Source organism: Pseudorasbora parva, chromosome 12 (genome assembly GCF_024679245.1).
Source record: "Pseudorasbora parva isolate DD20220531a chromosome 12, ASM2467924v1, whole genome shotgun sequence".
NCBI classification, from domain to species: domain Eukaryota; kingdom Metazoa; phylum Chordata; class Actinopteri; order Cypriniformes; family Gobionidae; genus Pseudorasbora; species Pseudorasbora parva.
In genome coordinates, this window is record NC_090183.1 from 21,053,946 (window position 1) to 21,069,973 (window position 16,028).

General features: G+C 40.2%; 1 protein-coding gene across 1 annotated transcript in view; it reads left to right on the forward strand.

Moving 5' to 3' along the window:
• Positions 1 to 16,028, forward strand: part of LOC137094161 (endonuclease V-like) — a 281,174-nt gene that overhangs the window by 237,599 nt on the left and 27,547 nt on the right. The window contains exon 7 of the mRNA XM_067459490.1: positions 6,714 to 6,842. Within this exon, the coding sequence (XP_067315591.1) occupies positions 6,714 to 6,842 (129 nt within the window). The remainder of the gene's footprint in view (positions 1 to 6,713; positions 6,843 to 16,028) is intronic.

Sequence of the window (16,028 nt, forward strand, 5' to 3'; positions counted from 1 at the left end):
ACTTCTTCTGGAGTGGTGAGCATTGGATCCGGGCATCGGGGATCTACTTGCCAGTCTGTGAGGGAGGACATGGACTGGTGGATGTCAAGAGCAGGATCAATGCTTTTAGACTGCAAGCAGCAAAGAGACTCTTGTATCACAAAGAGTTGTTGTGGACCCACACTGCGTGTGCCATTTTACAGAGGGCAGGGGGTCTCGGACTGGACAAACACCTGTTTTTAATGAGGTTGGAAGAAATGAATCTTTCTGGAATTACACCTTTTTATCAGACAATGTTTTATGTGTGGAGGAGTGTTTTTAAAATGGACAGAGATTGGAGCAGTTCTGCTCAATGGGCTCCGGAGGAACCTTTATTTTTTAACAATATGATCCAGACAAGACTTTTATCATCAGTGACTGTCAAAACCTGTCTCATTGGGAAAGGGATTGTAAAGCTGGGTCAACTCATGGATAAAGATGGATGGAAAGCGGTGGGAGTTATTCAAGGAATTACAGGCCTACAGTCACAGAGACTTGCATCTAAGCTGATAGAAGAAATTTCCATGGTGGTAAAAAACATGTATGGAGAGAACATGGCAAGAGGACAAATGGATAACCATAGTGGCAAACCAGAATTTCCAAGAATTGACATTTCACTGCTAATGAGTGATGAGGACGAGGGTGAAGTCGCCAATTCAATCCTGAACTCTCGGACACCTCAACTGGAGTATTTGGACAATGTTTCAAAGAAGGCGCTCTATCACTCTACGGTTAAAGTGATGCATCAGCGGTCACTAAAGCGACAGAAAGCCTCCAGATGGCCAGGTTTGTTGGGACCAGAATTCCTTGTGCGAGACAGGTGGAGGACCCTGTATAAACCCCCTGTAGAGAAGCGTACTGCTGATCTGCAGTGGAGGATTATCCACGGGGCCATAGCTACGGACAGACACGTGGCACACCTGAATCCAGCGGTGGGGGGGCAGTGCAGGTTTTGTGGTGAGGGAGAAGATTTAGAACATCTGTTTTTAAAATGTGGTAGATTAAATAATCTTTTTCAGTTACTAAAAATTTGGTTTAATGGTTTTACAGGGGATTTTAATGATCAGGTCTTTATTGGAGGGTTGAAGTATAGTTTTGTTTTAAGGAAGAGAGTAGTTTTATTGAATTATTTAATAGGGACAGCAAAAATGGCTATATGGCTATATGGCTATATGAACGTGCTTGTAGAGAGTGGAATTGAAATAGCGGAAACTTTTGTGCAGGTGTCACCTTTGCGCTCACCTGCAACGTGCGTCATAATCGCTCCCCCGTTCAAAACAAACGAAGCGATCACAAAGGAACTGAGTCGCTTTGGAAAATTCGCGAGTTCAATTAAAACAGTTCCGCTTGGCTGCAAAAATGAAGCACTGAAGCACGTAATGTCTTTTCGAAAACAGGTTTTCATGTTCTTAAACGCACCGACCAAGTATTTAGAAGTATCTTTCCGTATACAACACGGTGAGAGCTCCTTCATGATTTTCGCTACAACTGAAAGTATGCAATGTTTGGAATGTGGTGACTTGGGTCACAAGAAATTATTTTGTCCTCATAGAAAACAAAATGAGGAGAAAAGTGACGAGTCTGAAAACAATGAAACACGAAATCAGTCGGATCGCGAAATAACTAGTGATAAAATCGAAAAAAGGCCTACGCTTTTAAGAGAAAAGTTTGTTCAACCGGAAAATAAAAAACAAAAATTGCAAAATGAGACAACAAGTGAGGAGTTTCAGGATAAAAGTACAACGGACAGTGGATGCACACGTTCCCTTGAGAACATGCAGGATTCAGAAGGACAGGCGGAGTTAGATGAGGAGTCAAAGTCAAGAGCTGAGGTGAGTGCTTCTTCTATTCCGTCAGTGCTTGGTGTGTCAGATGGAGCTGAACTGAGCATGTTATGCTGTGATGATAATGACATGGAAAAGGCTATTGGAAGTGGTGTACAGTGTGTTGAGAGTGTTGATGATGTGTGTGTGGATGAATCTAGATGTGATAGTGACAGTCTGTCAGAGGTTTCGGATTTTGAGATGAGCCAATCGTCTGGAGATTTGTACACAGCAGAAGAGATTAATGTATTTTTGGATCAGACAAAAGGGCAGAAAGTAAATGTTTTGAAGTCCTTTCCTGATGCAGGAAAATTCTTGAAGTCAGTAATGAGTGTTCAGAAAAGTGTTGGTTGTGATGTTATATCAAAACAAAAAAGATTTCGTTTGAAAAAAATGGCTACAGTAGTTCGTAAAAGTTTAAAAGGAAAGAAAAAGAATAAATAGGTTCACATGGCTATGGGTGCTGCTCTTATCCATTTCCTTCTCTGTCTTTTTTCATTCTTGTTTCTTTTCCCCTGTATTAGCATGCAAACTTTAAGAGTTAGTTCTTTAAATGTAAATGGTGTGAGGAATAGAGAAAAAAGAGGGTTATTAACCGAGTTTCTTAAACTTAAAGACTCACATGTAACGTTTTTACAAGAAACTCACAGTGATGAGAGTAATGAGGTAGACTGGGGATTGTGTTGGGAGGGCAGTTATTCTTTAAGTCATGGCACAAATTTAAGTGCTGGAGTGGCCATACTTTTTTCATCTTACCTTAATGTAGATAAATTATTAAAAGAAGAATTGGAAAAAGGGCGGCTTCTTGTTGTTAAGGCAAGGATAGATAGCTATAACTTTATATTTGTTAATATTTATGCCCCAAATAGAAGTGCAGATAGATTAATTCTATTTAAAAAACTGAGTGAATATTTGGAAAATATAATTTCAGATGACTTTCTATTAATAGGCAGGGAATGGAATTGTACAGTTGACTTTACTCTGGGTAGAAATAATACCGAACCAGATTTTGAGTCATCTGTTGTTTTAAAAAATGTTCTGATTCAAAATGAGTTGTTGGATGTATGGCGAGAGAGGAATCTAAAAGTTAAACAATACACCTGGATAAAGATTTCACAGGAGAGAATAAGTGCAGCTAGGTTGGATAGGATCTATGTTTGCAAGAGGACTAATATTAGGATTGTAGCGGTGAACATTGTACTATGTAGTTTTTCAGACCATCACTTTGTTTCTTGTAATCTGACTCTGTCACAAACCCAGTGTGAGAGTCCTTACTGGAAATTGAATGTCCGGTTGTTAGAGGAGAAAGATTTTATTGAAGGATTCAAATATTTTTGGGAGTCTTGGGTTTCTCAGAAAGGGGAATATGAAAACCTAATTCAGTGGTGGGAGTTGGGAAAAACACAAATTAGAATATTTTGTCAACAGTTTTCTTCTTTCTCTACAACAAAGATTAAGAAAAGAATCAGTGAATTAGAGAAATAAATAACACAGATTACATCTGAGGTGGTGCTGCAACCAGATACTGTGATGGCTGAGAATTTGTGTGAGAAAAAGAATACTCTTAATTCTCTCCTACAAGTACAAGCTAAGGGAGCACTTATAAGGTCACGCTTTTTGTCTGTACAGGATATGGATGCACCAACTGCATATTTTTTTAATCTTGAAAAAGTTTCACAAAAACAGAGTGTAATGCATTGTCTGAAATTTCCTGATGGGTCTAAAACATCCAACCCAAAAAAGATGAGGAAAATTGCTGTGGACTTTTATACAGAACTTTTTAGAGCTGAAGTGTGATGCACAGAGCTCTTCGGACTTGTTAGATCAACTAACTACAATTAATGGAAAACAACGTGCAGACTTGGACAGTGTTGTTTCTTTTTAAGAACTGACTGAAGCGGTACAACAGATGAAACCCGGGCGTGCACCAGGTATTGATGGCCTGCCGGTGGAATTCTATAAAGTCATGTGGGGAATTATAGGCAAAGACTTTCATGAGGTTGTCAAGAAATGTTATGAGGAACAAAATCTTCCCAGGAGCTGTCAGAGGGCTGTTCTTGTTCTTATTCCTAAAAAAGGAGACATAAGTCTCATAAAGAACTGGAGACCAGTTTCCATACTCACTACAGACTATAAAATTCTGGCAAAACTTTTGGTCAACAGGCTGAAGTGTGTTTTGGGGGATATTATTCATAAAGACCAATCATACTGTATTCCAGATAGAACTATTTATGATAACATTTTTCTAGTTAGAGATTTACTGGAGTATTGTAAATTAAATGGGATTAATTTAGGTCTTCTATCATTAGATCAAGAGAAGGCTTTTGATCGCGTTGATCATGAGTATTTGGGTGAAAGAAGCAGTGGGTGAAAGAAGCAGTGTTATATCTTCCAGTTCATGAGGGAGGACAAGGCCTAATTGATTTGAAGTCCAGGTATGCGGCTTTTCGTCTAAAGACTGTCCAAAGGCTCTTTTATCACCAAGATCAGAATTGGATGGAAGTGGCATGTGCCCTCTTGAGGAGGGTGGGTCGTTTGGGTCTTGACAGACACTTGTTTTTAATGAACGTGAAGTAAATCGACCTTAATGGACTTACATCTTTCTATGCTTCAGCGATGCAAGTATGGCAGATTTTTTCCGTGGAAAGAGTTAACGTTTGGACTTTGGAAGAACCTTTGTTTTTTAATGGATTTTTGTCTGTTGAGCTACTGAATTCAGGCACTTTCCTTAACAATCTGATTAATGCTGGCATTTCAAAAATTTGACATTTAAAGATTGACAATAAATGGATAACAGCGGAAGAGTTGCATCTTAAAACAGACATACGGTCTCTTCGAGTTCTTAAAGGATTGCTGGAAGAAATAAAGGATTGTTTGTGTCTTCAGCTTCAACATATGGAGAAGTTTGATGGATTGAACTTTAAGGGCCCTATTTTAACGTTCTGAAACGCAAGTGTCAAAGCGCGAAGCGCAAGTAACTTTGTGGGCGGGTCTCGGCGCTGTTGCTATTTTCCCGGCGGGATAAATGGCTCTTGTGCCCGGCGCAAATCTAAAATGGGTTGGTCTGAAGTAGCTTCATTATTCATATGTGTGGTTTGGGCGTAACGTGAATAAACCAATCAGAGCGGCATCCAACATTCCCTTTAAAAGCAGGTGCTCAAGTTCCATTATGGATTGCTATTATTATGGCGTATTTACTTACCAGGCGCACGTTCTTGTAAGAGTAGCCCTTACGAAACAAAAATATATTGCAGTATATTAGAAACTTTCATGCAATACATTAGGCAAAATATTCACATATATGGGAATTAATTTTTATATTTTTCAATATATTGCAATATATTGAAAGTGGCAATCATTTGTATATTTTGCAATATATTACATGAATATATAATATATTTTATAATACCATCAATATATTATTCCATATATGTACAATATATTAAAATATATTTCAAGTAATATATTGGTAAATATATTTTCCTTTCATAAGGGAGTGAAAGACAGAGAAGTTGTGATGTATGGGGATGGGAGAAACCCACCCAAAATAGCGACGGTTAAACAGGCGTCGGTTAAACAGTTTTTCAGTCGATTTTTTTTCCTGGTTCTTGACAGACAAACCAATTTGTCAGATGCCCTTTTATACATATATGTCTTGACACTATTGGGCAAACAGGTCTGATCCTTAATTACTACAATAAGCCTGAATAATTTGTAAGGTAGATGTATGCCTATTTTTTCACATCTTCGTGGCACACCACAATGTGTTAATATTTTTTTTAGTGTAACAATTTATGGTTTGCAAAAATAACTGTTGCCCCTTATCAAAGAAAAATATATTTACCAATATATTACTTCAAAATATATTATAATATATTGTAAATACATGGAATAATATATTGATGGTATTATACATATTATATATTCCTGTAATATATTGCAAAATATACAAATGATTGCCGCTTTCATATATTGCAATATATTGGTGAATATAAATATTAAATCCCATATATGTGAATATATTGCCTAATGTATTATATGATATTTTCCAATATACTGCAATATATTTTTGTTTCGTTATGGGGCATCTGTGTAGATTTCATGAGCAAAGTGTATGTGCGTTGTGCACGCTATACATTATGGTCAAGCATGCGCCCTTAAAATAGCATAATGAACAACGCGCAACGCGCCACTGACTTTAGACCAGGTTTTTTCTGGTCAGTGGCGAAACTGTTTAATGGAACAGCAAAATAGCACCAGGGATTGTTTGCGCCGGAACACGCCTCCTTTTTTGCGCTGAACCGCCCAGGGAGCGCAAGTTCATTCACTAGTTTAGCGACGTGCTTCTGTGGAGGGAAAAGCGCGTTTTTCGCGGGTGCAAAATAGGGCCCTAAGTCTTTTAAACCACTCAAAGTGGATGGTGAAATCTTCTAAAGGAATAGGGCACAGGGTCGATAACTCTGAATAGAACACAGCCCAGGTGCGGCACAATCAATGACGTCGACACAGCAAAATAACGACGAACTATGACTCTAACCACAGGTGGAGAGCTGTCGTTCCAACGACACAAATTTGCGATGCAGTTTGCGAATGTTCGTTAAAACTATGGTTTCAGGAAACACTGAATCGTTGAACTACGTTGGTAACGACGGAACTTGCGACCATAGTTGGCTAACGATGCTTTTGGGAAACGCACCCCAGGTTGGCCAGTCCTAGTCTACAGATCTGTTAAAAAATATTTTTTGATTCAAAGTCCAGAATCAAATTCAAAGTCATCAGAATCGTTATATATTTTATTTTATTTTATTTTATTTTGTAATAAGTAAATTCAGAATAGATATTAGGATTGATATTTTTGTTGTGTTCCTTTAGGCTCTCCGCAGTTCTCAAAGCAGCACCAAACCTGTGTATGTTTCTGTGGGTCATCGAATCACTCTAGATACAGCAGTCAAACTCACACACTTCTGCTGCCGCTACAGAGTACCGGAACCAATACGACAGGTAACACACACTTAATATCACTTCTACAAGCATTAAGCAAAACTAATGACAAAAAATTCATACTAAATCCTTGTTCGGGTGGTTATTGTTTCTCATGTGAGCGCCTGTAAAAATAAATTTGCATTGTTTATTTATAACTCAAGCATTAGGATTGCTATTTATGCATGATCTTACAAACATGGTCAGTCACATAATTGTAAGCTGTAAAAACATTATTATTTTTATATATCAAACTTCTATACTTTTATAATATCATTATTTTTAGATTTATCAATAGAATTATTTTTTGACTATTTAAATATCTATTTACAAAAAAGGAGATATTGGACGTTTTTTAGTACCAATTACGCAAACTTCTGACTTGCATACTTGGTACTTCAGAATTGACAAGTTCGACTCGGGAGAACGAAATCCCGAGAATGGGAGGACACAAGTCCAATACTCTGCTAACAGAACAACAACGTTCTTGATAATGTCACTCTGCTTGCTCTCACTCTTGCATGTATATTTTAGGCTACAATAAAACATATTGGGCCCTAGTTTAACGATCTGAAACGCAAGTGTCAAAGCGCAAGTAACTTTGTGGGCGGGTCTCGGCACTGTTGCTATTTTCCCGGCGGGATAAATGGCTCTTGCGCCCGGCGCAAATCTAAAATGGGTTGGTCTGAAGTAGCTTCATTATTCATAGGTGTGGTTTGGGCGTAACGTAAATAAACCAATCAGAGCGGCATCCAACATTCCCTTTAAAAGCAGGTGCGCAAGTTCCATTATGGATTGCTATTATTATGGTGTATTTACCAGGCGCACGTTCTTGTAAGAGCAGCCCTTACAAAACAAAAATATATTGCAGTATATTGGAAAATTTAATGCAATACATTAGGCAATATATTGACATATGTGGGAATTAATATTTATATCTTTCAATATTTTGCAATATATTGAAAGCGGCAATCATTTGTATAGTTTGCAATATATTACATGAATATATAATATATATTATAATACCATCAATATATTATTCCATATATGTACAATATATTAAAATATATTTCAAGTAATATATTGGTAAATATATTTTCCTTTCGTAAGGGAGTGAAAGACAGAGAAGTTGTGTTGTAGCCTATGGGGATGGGAGAAACCCACCCAAAATAGCGTCGGTTAAACAGGCGTCGGTTAAACAGTTTTATTTGTTAGATGTCCTTATATACATATATGTCTTGCCACTATTGGGCAAACAGGTCTGATCCTTAATTACTACATTAAGCCTGAATAATTTGTAAGCTAGATTTATGCCTATTTTTTCACATCTTCGTAGCACACCACAATGTGTTAATATTTTTTTTAGTGTAACAATTTATGATTTGCAAAAATAACTGTTGCATCTGTGTAGATTACATGAGCAAAGTGTATGCGCGTTGTGCCCGCTATACATTATGGTCAAGCATGCGCCCTTAAAATAGCATAATGAAAAACGTGCAACGCGCCACTGACTTTAGACCAGGTTTTTTCTGGTCAGTGGCGCAACTGTTTAATGGAACAGCAAAATAGCATCAGGAAGTCATTAATTTTCAATGTGAGCCGGCGTTCCAGTTCATTTTTATTATGCCCTTCAGTCGCTAACTTCCCTCCGTCTCTTTCCCTCGGATGTGCATCATTGCTTAAATTGTATGAGTGCCCACTACTGGTGGAACCTATGCAATCAATCAATCAATCAATCAATCAATCAACTTTATTTATATAGCGCTTTTACAATCACGATTGTGTCAAAGCAGCTTCACAGTGTCAAACAGGATAATATTGCAGCAAAATTAGATTTGGCTGTACAGTCGTTCTGGGGAAAACAGTGATGTTATCAGCTTATTTTAATTTATCATATAGCGACAATGTTGGCATATCAGTATTATAGTTTATAGAATTAATTAAAACCTAATTCATAAATTTTATCTGTATAACTAGTTGAAAAACTTTCAACAACTGTCCCCAACTGAGCAAGCCAAAGGCGACAGTGGCAAGAAACCAAAACTCCATCGGGGCATGATGGAGAAAAATAAACCTTGGGAGAAACCAGACTCAGTCGGGATGCCAGTTCTCCTCTGGCCTATTAACACACCGTGTATGATTATTATTCTGGCAACCTTACAGGTCAGAAATCATATCAGATTATTCAAAATTTCAGGGTATCACGGTTTATTTAGGATGGTGCGTTGATTACACAAGAGTATGAATACATGAAAGATCGGAATTATTGCGCCAGAGACAGGTTTTTTGAGCATGACGTGCCGGTGAGGCATATTCAGAGGAGACACCAATTGACACAGTCTCAGCAGACACTCCAGGATGCATTGGTCATGTCCAGGCACAGGTCCACCATCCGATCCGGACACGGCCTGGATCCGGGATAAACCTCGGGATAAACAGAGAGACTAACATTAGTTGGAAAATAGGAATCCTTTTCCTAAATAGGAAAAGGATCGACCGCCTGCAGTTGATTTAGATATTCTAGGTATTATCAACTGGCCAGAGTTTTGAGACCACAATAGACGTGATGAAGTATAATGTGTTAAGAGCTCGCTTAAGTACTGGGGAGCTTAACCATTTAGTGCTTTGTAAGTAATAAGCAAGATTTTAAAATATATACGATGTTTAATAGGGAGCCAGTGCAGTGTTGACAGAACTGGACTAATATGATCATACTTCCTGGTTCTAGTAAGAACTCGAGCTGCTGCATTTTGGACTAGCTGGAGTTTGTTTATTAAGCGAGCAGGGCAACCGCCCAGTAGAGCATTACAATAATCTAGCCTTGAGCTCATGAACGCATGTACTAACTGTTAAGCATTTTGCATTGAAAGCATGTGCCGTAATTTAGATATATTTTTAAGATGGTTGAATGCGGTTTTACAGATGCTATAAACGTGCCTTTGAAATGAGAGATTGGTATCTTTTTTAACAGTAGATATATAATAACTATGTTCATATTTTGTGGAAAGGATCCTTGATCAATTAAATATCATCATATCCAGCATAAGTGGACCCAAACTGGACCAGAAGGTCAAATATAGCTCAACTGGTATGCCATCTAGGCCTGGGGATTTCCCTTTGCTCATTCATTTGACCGATGATTCTAATTTGACAAGTAATATAGGTCTAGCTAAAAACTCAGAGCCTGAATCTGACAGATGTGGGAGATTAAGAGTAGATAAAAAAGAAGTATAAGAGGTAGATTTACATTTAGAGAAGGAGCTGTAAAGTTCACAGTAGAAGGAATGAAAAGCGTCATGAAAAGTGTCACTTCTGGTCAGTCAGAACTTCACTGTTCGCTAATTTCACTGCTGTAATATTAGCAAATTTTTATGAAGTCTTAAAGCCAACAGATGGCTAGTTCTACTACCAATAATAGTCTTGTTTGAATCTTTGAATAAGAAATTCCGCTTTGTATCTATATAATAAATTATGTTCTTTCCTAACAGTTTCAATTTTGGCTGCAGTACTATCAGAAAAAAAGTCTTGGTTTGCCTGGTCTAGTGATCAGAGTTCAGATTGTGAGTCATAAATTTTGTTACGGTGAATTTTCTGGATAAAAGAAGCATATGAAATTGATAAATTTCTTATAAACCGGTCATCTACCGAGCCTTTGTTGATGTGAATAAATTCACAAAATTTAGATCTGATCATCTTTTAATAAATTTGTATTAAAATGCCACCTGGGGGCTCGCGGAGGTCTCCAGGTAATTTAAAGCTTCAAAAATTGCTACTATGGTCTGACAGAGAGAGGGGAGAAATGTCAACTTCAAGTATCATTGAAGTCAATGAAGAGGAAACAAAAATGTAGTCGCTTCGTGAATACGATTTGTGTCTGGCTGAGAAAAATGTATGATTTTTTGGAAGGGTTAAATAACCGCCATGCATCCCCTTGTGAAAAAGTAGTGTGCTTAATTGTATTGAAAGTGTATTTTTTTGTGTACTTAAAACATTTAAAGTATATTTTTTTAAAAGTGCACTTGCAGATATTATGATATAATTAAAATTAAGTGCCACTTTGAGCGTACTTAAAGAGAATACACTTTAATGACAATATTTTCAAACACACCTAAGTACACTTTTTTTAATTCACTTTGTAATAATATCTAATTAATTTGTACTTTAAAAAAGTATACTTTCATGACAATATTTATTAATACACTTTAGTGCCCTTTTAATACGTGCACTTTGTAATAATATCTAATTAATTTGTACTTTTAAAAAGAACACTGTAACACAGTTCAGAGTGAGGTGAGGAAGAAGACGAGGGGTCGGCGTGTCTGGGACTCGTGAGTAACTTTTTTATTATTCTTTCGGTCAACAAAACAGGGTGCACATCGCACCTAAACATAAATCATAAACAGGCTCTTCTCAAGTTGAATCGTCGGTTTTTGGCAGTTCCTCTCTGCTTGTGCGTCCACGAGTCCCAGAGCCGTAATGGTTCTCTCTCTCCTGATCCTCCTTTCCTGCAGGCTTTTATCCTGTCTTTCCACGCCAATTACTGCAACAAGAAACAGGTGTTCGTCATTTGTACTTGACCTACTTACTTATTGCTCATCCTCTGAGTCTCTCTCCCGTCACAGACTTCGCTAAACCACGCCCCCCTCGCCACATACCCCACCGCCCGACTCCGGAGCCATCCGGCCTGCACCCCCCCCCCCCCATTTCTGGAAAGGAAGCCAGCCACAGCCATCTGAGCACCCGGCCTGTAGACCACCTTGAATTTAAATGGCTGTAAAGCTAGATACTAACGGGTGATCCGCGCGTTGGTATCCTTCATGCGGTTGAGCCACTGCAGAGGGGCGTGGTCCGAACAGAGGGTAAACTCCCTCCCCAAAAGATAGTAACGGAGGGTAAGAACAGCCCACCGGATTGCCAAGCACTCCTTTTCTATGGTGCTGTACATCGTCTCTCTCTTAGAGAGCTTGCGACTGATGTACAGCACCGGCCGCTCCTCCCCCTCCCTCTCCTGGGTCAGGACCGCGCCCAGCCCCCTGTCCGACGCGTCCGTCTGTAACAAAAAAGGGAGAGAAAAATCAGGTGATTGTAACAGCGGCCCGCCACATAGAGCAGCCTTCACCTGGGTAAAAGCCTGCTGGCCCCGCTCTGACCACTGGACCGGATCTGGTGCTCCCTTTTTAGTGAGGTCAGTCAGCGGGCTGGTGAGGTCTGAATAATTAGGAACAAATCTCCTATAATATCCCGCCAGCCCCAGGAACTGCCTCACCTCCTTTTTGGTCTTGGGTCTCGGGCAGGTTGCAACTGCTGCTGTCTTGTCAATTTGCGGACGCACCTGTCCATGACCCAAGTGGAAGCCCAGATACCTGACCTCTACGTGCCCAATCGCACACTTCTTTGGGTTGGCCGTCAGCCCGGCCACCCTCAGCAACCTCAGGATGGCGCGTACATGCTCCATATGCCGCTGACAGTCATTGCTATAGATGATAATATCATCTAAGTAGCGGCATATGCAGTGTGCGGCTGAAGAATTTTATCCATGAGGTGTTGAAACGTGGCCGGAGCTCCGAACAACCCGAATGGAAGCGTAACAAATTGGTGCAATCCAAACGGCATCGTAAAGGCTGTTTTCTCTTGGAATAAAGGCGTTAAGGGGATCTGCCAATATCCCATTGTTAAATCCAGTGTCGCATAAAAACGAGCTGTGCCCAGCCGATCGAGTAACTCGTCAACCCTTGGCATTGGATATGCGTCGAATTTCGACACAGTGTTCACCTTGCGATAATCCACACAGAACCGGACCGAGCCGTCCATTTAGGGACTAAAACTATTGGGCTGGCCCAGTCACTATAGGATTCTTCTATTACTCCTATATCTAGCATCGCCTCTAATTCTTCCTGGACCACTTTTTTTGTGTTCAGGTAATCTATACGGCCGACTGCGGTCTACCACCCCGGGCTCTGTCTCGATATGGTGCTGAATGAGCTTCGTTCGACCGGGTAGGGGCGAGAACACATCTGAAAAAACCTCTTGCAACTGGGCTATGTCACTGAGCTGCAACGCGAGAGGTGATCTCCTCCTGGGCCCAGAGTGAAAGATGTACTTTTTGCGATCCTCCTCTCCACTCACCGCAGTTTAGTTCCACTCACCGCAGTTTAGTTTGCGCAGTTTAGTTCCCCTGTTGTAAAGCCGGCTTTGTTTGTCCTGAGCCTGTAACAAATTCTCCATAGATAGCCGCCCCAAGGTGTGGAGTTTTGTTCTCAGGTCCATGACATACTGAATTTCGTTTGTGCCTTGCGAAGGTCCGTCCTCCCAAGCTTCTCTCAGAACGTCTAACACCCCACGGGGTTGACGATCGTAGACAAGCTCGAATGGGGAAAACCCGGTGGAGGCTTGTGGGACCTCACGTACAGCAAACAAGAGGGGTTCCAACCATTTATCCCAATTTTTGGCGTCTTCTTGTACGAACTTCCAAATCATTGTTTTCAAAGTGCGATTAAATCGTTCCACCAAGCCATCTGTTTGTGGGTGGTAGACGCTGGTGCGAATTGATTTAATGCCCAACAATTCGTAGAGTTTGCATAATGTACGTGACATAAACGCCGTGCCCTGATCAGTGAGGATCTCTTTCGGGATCCCCACTCGGGAGATTAACTGAAACAATGCGTCCGCAACACTTTTTGCCGAAATGCTGCGGAGGGCAATTGCTTTGGGGTATCGTGTTGCATAATCCACCAGGACTAATGCAAAACAATGCCCTCTGGCTGATCGCTCTAATGATCCAATGAGGTCCATTCTAATTCTTTCGAAGGGGGCCTGCATAAGCAGTAGAGGGCGCACAGGCGCTTCTGAAGAGGCCGGTGGGTTTACCAGCTGACATTCACGACAAGCCGCACACCATCTGCGCACATTCTCGTGAATGCCCAGCCAAAAGAACCGGACCATTAGATGATTAAGTGTTGCTGCTTGCCCTAAATGCCCTGCCATCAGATTACAATGAGTAACTTTTCGGAACTAATAACTGGGTTGTATCCTGCTTTGTTTGAGTGTCTTGGCTCACTCGATACAACCTATATTTTATTATGGCAAAATTAGGATAAGAAATCATCATTGATCATTGATCAGGGCAGAGAAACTGTCCGTCGATCGAGCGGACCTGAGCAAAAGCATTTTTTAATGACTCCTCCTGGGACTGTTCCAGAGGAAAGTCATTGCGTTCAGTGAGGTTCAGCCTCTCCACAACACTCGCTTCCTCTGCATCAGTCCCCAGTGGTTTCTCCTACCTGCACAACCGCCCTCTCTCCCCACCGTGTTTTCTCCCAAGAGACATCCGCACATAGATACCCCAATAAATTACCAAACGCTGGCCAATTTGTTCCCAAAATCAGCGGATGTCTGAGGTGTGGGCTAACCGCCACCTCTACACTATGATTTTGTCCCCGAAATTGAATGACAGCAGTCACTAAGGGGTAATTTACCACATCCCCATGCACACACTGTACCTTAACCAAGCGGCTCTTATCCAATGCCAACGGCTGTATCAGGCTTTGATGAATTGAGGTTTGGTTACACCCTGAATCCACCAAAGCCGGATAGGTGCCTTCCTGGATACTCACTGGTATCTGGTACAGCCCGGCTCGATCAGGGGCAGCCCGTGGCGTATCGGGGATCCGGATCAGTGTCCCCACCTCCATGACCGGACACCGATCTACAAAATGACCCGGATCCCTGCACCGCCAACAGGCTTGCCCAGACTTCCCCGCCGCCCCAATGGCTCTAAGGGGGTCAAGGAATTGGCATGGAGAGAGAGGGGTTATAGGATGGGAGGACGGCTCCCTGTCGGCCCGCTCTGCCCATCTAGGCGGCGCTCGGGGACCCCATAATTGGTCTGGGAGACCCCCTGGTCTTCCCTGGCTCGCCCCCCTAGGCAGGAAACTCCCCCTGGTGCGCAGAGCCGGTACTGGCCTGTATGGAGAGGGAGAGAGAGAAGAAGGGGAGGGGAGAGAGAGAGAGACAGATGGTAGGCTTAATTATTGGCTTATTCTGGTTAGTAAACTTGAATATCACTCAATAAGTGCCATAATTGAGGAGGATAAAACTTTCACTTTAGAATAGGGGGTCAAATTTGCTTTATTACACTATTTTAGCCATTTATAATGGCAAAATCAGAAGTAATTAAACATACTAGCTTATTGTTCAGTTAACTTAACAGAATGGCACAGAAATATAATTACATCACTACACAAAAATAATATATGGCTTATTAAGTTGTAAATAATGGCTAATATGCCCTTTCTATTATGTTAAGTTAATCAATAATTACTATTGTGTCCATGCTTAACTAGTGCATAATTGTGAACAAACAAATAATTAATTACTAGTTTAACTAATGCATAATTAATTTTAAATTAATCATTAATTATGTGTGTGTTCGTGCTTAACTGATGCTTAATTGTGAACAAGTTAATCGTTAATTAATGCTTAACTAATGCATTACTCTGGACCCTTAAAATAAAGTGTTACCAAATGCACTTATTTTACTAATGACAAAGATGTCAATGTCACGTGATTTCAGCAGTTTGGATCACGTGTCAAACTGCTGAAATTACGTGACATTGGCAATCCGAATCATTGATCGATTCACTGATTCATAGCCATTTCAATCTTTTTTTAAGGTTTGAAAACAAACACGGAACAGAAGACTGATGCTATATAAAAGCATAGTTTTTGTTATTTTTGGACCAAAATGTATTTTCGATGCTTCAAGAGATTCTTGATTTTGATGATGTTTTTATTAGCTTTCTGGACATGGACAGTACAGCGTGCATAGACAGCATATGCTCTGGGACTAAAATATAAAATACCTTAGGTGCTCTTCGGTCATTTCTGACCGAAAAAAATTATGTTTTAAATTTTTTAAAATCACAGCTTCATCGGAATGATATGAAACGTGGTGACTTTTTTAGCATTAGGTATTTAAACACACAGAAAAATTGGGGTCATGATTCGAGCAAGCTAATTGGTCGTAAAAAAAAAAAAGCAACGTTCATTGTCTTCGGTCATAAATGACCGACCATAGGAAATTAATGGGAAATCGGCAAAGACACAAAAATTCTCTGAATATTTGTGTGTACAATCTACAAATCGGCCACATTGCTGAAAAAAAGTCCACAGCAGTAAAGGGGTGACACTCTAAAACATCAAAAGTGT